A 6,727-nucleotide genomic window follows, 5' to 3' on the forward strand; every position below is an offset into this window, starting at 1 on the left:
TTAAACAATAATAAAAATATTATTTCTTAATCCCTCGTATATATTTCTTTAATATGTGGTTCGGTTCGGTTCTAACGGTTCCTAAATTTCTAAAACCATAAACCGAACCGAACATAAACGGTTCCTTAAAAAAATAACCGAACCGAACCGCGAAACCGAACCGAACCACATTTTGCGATTTGGTTTGGTTCGGTTCCATCGATTTCGCGGTTTAAACTGGAACCGCTTACACCCCTACCTAATATTTCTCTTGTTTGAAGGAACCATGATTTTATCATGTATTATTCATTCACAAATTATTAGTCATTTCTTTGATTATGAATTACTGATTCATGTCTTAAGACTCTTGTTATGAAATTTTTAAAGAAACATTTTTAAAATTTTGTAATTATATTTCTTGAAAGATGAGATATTTAGCTTCCTATAAAAAACAAGTTTTTAATTATAGTATGATATTTATGCATAATTAATGTAAAGATTTATACACAATAATACATTCTTTATTATTCATTTATATTAAAAAATTGAAAAATCAATGATGATTGAATATACAATATCCCAATTATGTATGGAACCAATAAAAACACGACATATCAATTAAAAACTAAATATTTATTATTATTATTTTCTTTTTTTCAATATCATTAGTAGATGATATGGTTTGTGACAATCTTTATGACAACAAATCCTACTCCTTAAAAAAGTTAAAGCGGAACATAGTGATGCCAACAGCATGGGTGATTGAGAGAGGAATTGAGCACAAATTAATTGTGGCTTCACCCCATGGAAGGCACCGACCTCAACAACCTTCTGTGGAAAGCACAGACATATAGATACTTCAAAAAGTGATAGTATGAAATTTCTGCTTCGTTTTAAGCTATAGTTAGGTTATGTACATGTATCTCTAAAGTTTGCTTGGGCTGGTACTTATCGAATGATTTCAAATTTTCAATTATATGACCATAAAACTGCATGATACACAGTTATACACTATGCTCTCGCCCTCAACTTAAGTAAATGTAGTGTGGCGTGATTGATGCAATTGTTATCTAGAACCTGATAATGCCAAAATGAGGATCCAAATTCCATTGACTGTGTCTTTCTAAGACAAATGATCATGCTCAAGATTATCACACTTACCTAATTTTGTCGCCATATTAAATTATGTGCTTTAGCATATCAATATGAACTTTCTATCCTTACACATCATCGTTTACGTGACTCTCCTGTCACAACAAGGAGGAAAAAGCTACATAGACAAGTGGTGAAAAATATAGATCATTATATTGATTTTTTTTTTGCTAATCAATATTTCTTTATACTACAATTTTCAAATAAATAGTTTGAACTACATCGGGCGTATTTTGATTAACTCACCTTTTCATTTGGTACACCATTTGATTCACAAGAATATTGCACCTAGTTGAATATCATATCTATTATCCACTTTTTGTACCACTTCATATATCATTATTTTTAATTGATTGAAAAAAATTATTTAAGTTAAAAATGTTATAATTAAATATTTTTTGGGTCAATCATTTCTCCTGATACATGAAGTGACATAAATGAGTAGTATAAATGTGTATCCTGGTTGTGACTAAAGTATTGAACTATATGGTACTTGCCTATGGTAAAAATAATTGTTCATATGGATACCAGTAAAAATACGAATACTTATTATAATAATTTATGTGTTGGGATATATATCATAATCTTTGTCCAGCCAAAACACATATATTTATAGATTTATTTTTAAATTAAATATTTTAATATTATAAGTTTTTATTACTTAGATTATATAAAAATAATTTTATTATATATATATATATTATAAAAATATTCATTAATCATGTTAATGTTCGTGATAATCCAAGTATGTAATCCCACATAATAAAAATATGCGTAATACACATTTTAATTTCTCATATTTTTCGAACTTGTCAGTTTAGTCCTAAAAAAGACTTTAAATGCTCCAAAAAATTTTAAATGTGGCTAAATTAGTCATTTTAGCATGTTTTACAAGACTTGGTAGAGACCAATTTGACTAACATTTGAATTTTTTGGGAACCGTTTTAGGTCTTTTTTAAGGACTAAATTGGTAAGATAAAAAAATACGAGAGATTAAAATGAATATTTACTCTACAAATATTAACCTCTAAACCGAATAAAAGGCAGAGGCTATCCCTCCTGACTTACGTTTAACAAATAAAGATAGTTCTACTCTATAGAGTGAGATTCAAACATGTATGAAGAAGGAAAGGGGAGAGTAGTAGTAGAGACCGATTAATTTAACAGAAAAAACGTATATAGTTTTTTTACACTATAATTACATTATTGAATTAAAAAAAAATTAATATGTATACACTGACAGTGTAAATGTTTGTTACATTGTCAGCAAATCATCTACCATTAATATATTATATTAATTGTCAGGAACTCTCAAACAAAATTAATACAAATTAATGATAGATAATGTACCGACAGAATAAAAAAGATACATAGATTTTAAACTCTTTAAAAAAGTATTTCAAATGAAGGTGAATGATAAATATGTACACTATCAATACATACATATTACACTCTTAATTTAATGTTTAGGAGTATCTAGAAACATAATCAGTCCATTAATTTTTTTGAAGGGTCTCTTCAATAGATGTTTCAGATGCACAAAAGCAAAAGAAATATGAGATTGATGTTGGTGATGATAATGTGGATGATTTCCCTAGAGAATCCCAAATTACCTTGGAAGAGGAGTACAAAAGCAATAGATGTTTCACTCTTGCTTGTGATTATGTTTCATCTATTGGGTTTGGTGTGCTTATAAATATTTGAAATTTGTGACATAAATGGGTGTACCATCTTAGGAACAACGAAGTAGATGTCAACGAAAACAGAGATATTTCTCTATATGTATTTAGTAACTCAGACATTTCGGTTTAGTTTTCAGATGATTTATTTTTTATTTCATAACTAAAGTTCTACACATCCATGATATCAATTCTTAAACCAGCAAGGATGCACAGTGAAAATCAAATTAATTTATTACATATCATCTTCTGGAAATGACTACTTTCCTCTAACTATGGTGAGAACATGAATTACTACTGTCAGACTTGATAATAGAATCATTCAAGTATTATCGATGATACCCAGGAAACATGACTTTCAAATTGTAGTTTATGGCAATAAAAATAATTCCTTGCAAACAAAGAGGAATGCAGATTGGCATAAAATGGCCAAATATAAAGTCAAATGTAACAAGTTGTTCTGGAGATAATCATCTTCCAATATTCAGTGTCTCCAAGTAGTATTTGGTAACTAGCGAAAAGAATACAAACAAGGCTATGTCTGGGCACACATTATTATCATGAATACTTTGGGTTGAGATTTGTGAATATGCCCAAACCTCACTGTGGTGCTGCCACCAATTTCTGCAAACATCAAGAGCGTCCAATGAGCAAAGATTAGAAATTCAAAACCTCCCAAATAAAATAGATGTCAGATGTGTTTAATATCACACTAAATCGTTAATGACCAATTAGCAGTCTATCTAATTAAGATTAACCAGTTTATATAAAACAAATGGCTCAAACATAACTGATATATACGTATAATGTTACAGAAAAAGAAAAAAGAAAGGGTTTTACAAATTATGATTCAAACAACAATTTCACTATTTCTTCTCTTACAAATATTGCTTCTAAAAAACAAATTTGACAACATGTGAATCACAAAACTAGTCATTTCATGAAATAATCATATCCTAGGTCTGAAATTAAAATTGCTACAGACCTACAGTAGCATAAGTGTTCAACAAGAACCCAAAACATAATCCTGGAGATGTTAAACTATAGTTAGTCCATTTCTGTATGCAGAAATTTCTCCAACAACTACAAGTATATTGTGTAGTACACAGCTATGACCTAAACACCATTAAAATATGTTATAATGGTAGAGGAGGAGAAAGAAATTCTCCTGATTGTGGCTACAAACCATAAATTGCATTCTTAGTTGTAATAGTTAAATCAAAAATTGAAAGTACCTCTTCTTTCTTGTCGTTGCCTCCTGCGAACAACTTGTATCCCCCATAGAAGAGTAGTCCCCATCCACTTAAAGAGACAATTACAAACTGCAATCACAAAGCAAGCAATCAAAACAATATTCACACACATTTGCCATTTCCAAAATGAATGATTCAGTTCCAAACATCGCATAGTAAAAATTAATAATTCAAATTGGGTTCAGTCGCTCTTCGAACAAAACAATATACTCACATGCTCTTCCTTCCATTTAGATGGGCTCGTTGGGTCTGTCCAAAAGTTAACTTTAGGGGGACCATGGTGATCTGCAATAATCAAAAGATAACTCCATTTCAAATAAACCACAATCGTGTAGTAAATAAAAACCTACAGCACACAAATTATGTTTCTTCAAAGTATATAAAGACCAAACATCTATTGATTAAATAATGTTGCCTTCGGTTTATGAAACCATGTAACACGAGCAACATTAACCAAAGTCATTGTTGCACTGTCAAAATATAACCCAATATTACTTACATTTATAAACACTGAATTCTACTTTCATCCCAAATACCTTATTCCCCTTGTTTATTTCCAGATAATATTTCAAAAATTATAACTTTAAATCTCAATTTCATTTTCCACAGAAACCGCTTCCAATCACATATTTCCTAACAGATCCACACAAAACCTAAATAACCTACAGATTGTTAGGTTTTCACAAAAAAACTAAAGGCACCGAATAGAAAGGGGGCGAAAAGTTGGAGGCTTTCGATTTCAATTATTGTGAAAGGGATAATATCGAATACGATTTCGTGGAAGTGTTTGATTTAAGAGATCTTGATGGAACAGTGAATGGGATCGCGAATGAATAAATGGATTAAGAAAATACCTGCGGCTCCGGCGAGGTTGCGGCGGTGGACGAGGTTGGGAGATTGAATCGGGGATTTGGAAATAGAAAGACGGGTAAGAGATACGGCACGACGAGCTAGAGAAGCCATGGCTATGAGATTCAGCTTGAGAGAGAGAACAAGTGTCGTGGACGGAAATGCCAACAAATATAAACCAAAGAAGCTAAGTGAACTAACGAAACGATGTCGTTTTTTGCTTCTTATTGCTGTTTTTGTCGTCAATCGTTGGAGCCCAATTAAAAATCAAGGATGTCAGAGCCCAATGAAAGTTAATAAAGGATGTTGGAGCCCAATTAAAGTAAATAAAGAATCTCGGAGCACATAAAAACTATTTTTTCAAGGTGAATAGATTTTCAAAGTGAGTTTTATCTCTATCCATAAAACATTTCTATGTTACAAGTATTGATCATGCTTAAAGAATCAAATTATTTATCAATAAAACATTCAACATATTCTTTGTTAATATGCAGGACATGAGGAGAATAAAGTAGTAGGATTTAGAATTATTTTTTATACTACCAAATGTATCCTCTCATCTTTTTTTGAGTATGGAACTAATCACTTTTGAGATTTGTACTTGTCCATTCCAACAAGTATTACTCCATCAAATTGGAGCTCCAATGAAGCCTTGCACCATTAGACCAACGCATTGTTGTTAGATTTAGAATAATTGATTAGATAGAAAATCATTTTTTGGGTAAAGAATTAACCCCTTTTGGGTTCATGGTGTTCCTCCTAATAAGTATCATTTTTAGGAATCGAACATTCGACCTTAGAAATCTAATGGGGTCTTACACCACTAAATAAACGCTTTGTTAGTAGATTTAGAATCATTGATCAGATGGAAAATAATTAAGATAAGATTACAATTTACAAGAACTGGCAATTTTCTTAACCCAAATTTAGCTGGACCAACCCACAAGTTTAATAGGACTGGGCCTATTCCGGTTAATTCAATTAAACCTCACCAATTGAATACTACCACCGCCACGAAGATCATTTTCTAGGGTTACTAGTGTTTTAGTGCGCCTATAAAGTGTTTCTCCCCATTCAATATCCTTAATCATTCTTCGAAATTAGTTGAATATTATATTTTGTATCTGATTACGATCTGTCCACAATTTAGAATTTATCGCAATCCTTCGAAATTAAACTACCAAACGTTGAGATTGGCTTATAATTATCGTCAATTATTTTACGCATGTTGCATCCCCGGGCTTCTCTTAGAGATCGATGACGCGAAAACCCCAATGCTCGTGCAAAATTCACGTCGTTCGTGTTGCAGTTCAGCCCTAATTTTTCATGGTTGTGATCTGTGTCAAAGCAACGGCTAAATTCCTTTTTGTTATACATTTTCTATTGATTCAATTCTGTTACCTCTTCATATTTCAGCTTGTGTTTGAGCACCATGTGTTTTATGAATTTGGAACTAGTTCTAGAAAAATAAATCGAACAATGGGTTGTTTTCGAATTTGGGGTTCTTATTATTTAGTGTTTGTCCCTTCGAAGATACTCATCATATGAGTAATTAAATCTTAAAAAATGTTTTTTTAACTTTTGGGGTTCTTGGCTATGATTACACACCTTATCCGCGCTTCTGAGATTTGTCAATGAAGCACAAAGGATACAAAATGGTTGAATTTCTTGATATGAGCTGAGTTTGAAATGTTTTTCTTTTGGAAAACTGATCAATCTTATTGAAAATCTTATCTTTTTAGTTGATTTTATTTTAGATGGTCTCTGCTGTGTCGTAATAGTTGACTAGGATGATATTTATTCAGCTTTTGCCAG

At 31.4% G+C, this 6,727-nt stretch overlaps 1 protein-coding gene across 1 annotated transcript; it reads right to left on the minus strand.

Moving 5' to 3' along the window:
* On the minus strand, positions 3,163 to 5,121 carry LOC109325181. Its single transcript, XM_019557378.1, has 4 exons — positions 4,918 to 5,121; positions 4,278 to 4,348; positions 4,046 to 4,132; positions 3,163 to 3,434 (listed from the first exon to the last, which is right to left on the minus strand). The coding sequence occupies exons 1-4, from the start codon at positions 5,024 to 5,026 to the stop codon at positions 3,411 to 3,413; spliced, it is 291 nt and encodes a 96-aa protein (XP_019412923.1). The 5' UTR covers positions 5,027 to 5,121; the 3' UTR covers positions 3,163 to 3,410.

Source organism: Lupinus angustifolius, chromosome LG13 (genome assembly GCF_001865875.1).
Source record: "Lupinus angustifolius cultivar Tanjil chromosome LG13, LupAngTanjil_v1.0, whole genome shotgun sequence".
In the NCBI taxonomy this organism is placed as follows: Eukaryota; Viridiplantae; Streptophyta; class Magnoliopsida; order Fabales; family Fabaceae; genus Lupinus; species Lupinus angustifolius.

What these genes read in the sequence shown, in the direction of transcription:
- LOC109325181 (XM_019557378.1), bottom strand. Translation starts at nt 5,026, where the DNA reads ATGGCTTCTCTAGCTCGTCGTGCCGTATCTCTTACCCGTCTTTCTATT. An exon ending in CTAAATGGAAGGAAGAGCAT is followed by an intron (nt 4,133 to 4,277) that starts GTGAGTATATTG and finishes TTGTGATTGCAG; the next exon opens with TTTGTAATTGTCTCTTTAAG. An exon ending in GCAACGACAAGAAAGAAGAG is followed by an intron (nt 3,435 to 4,045) that starts GTACTTTCAATT and finishes TGATGTTTGCAG; the next exon opens with AAATTGGTGGCAGCACCACA.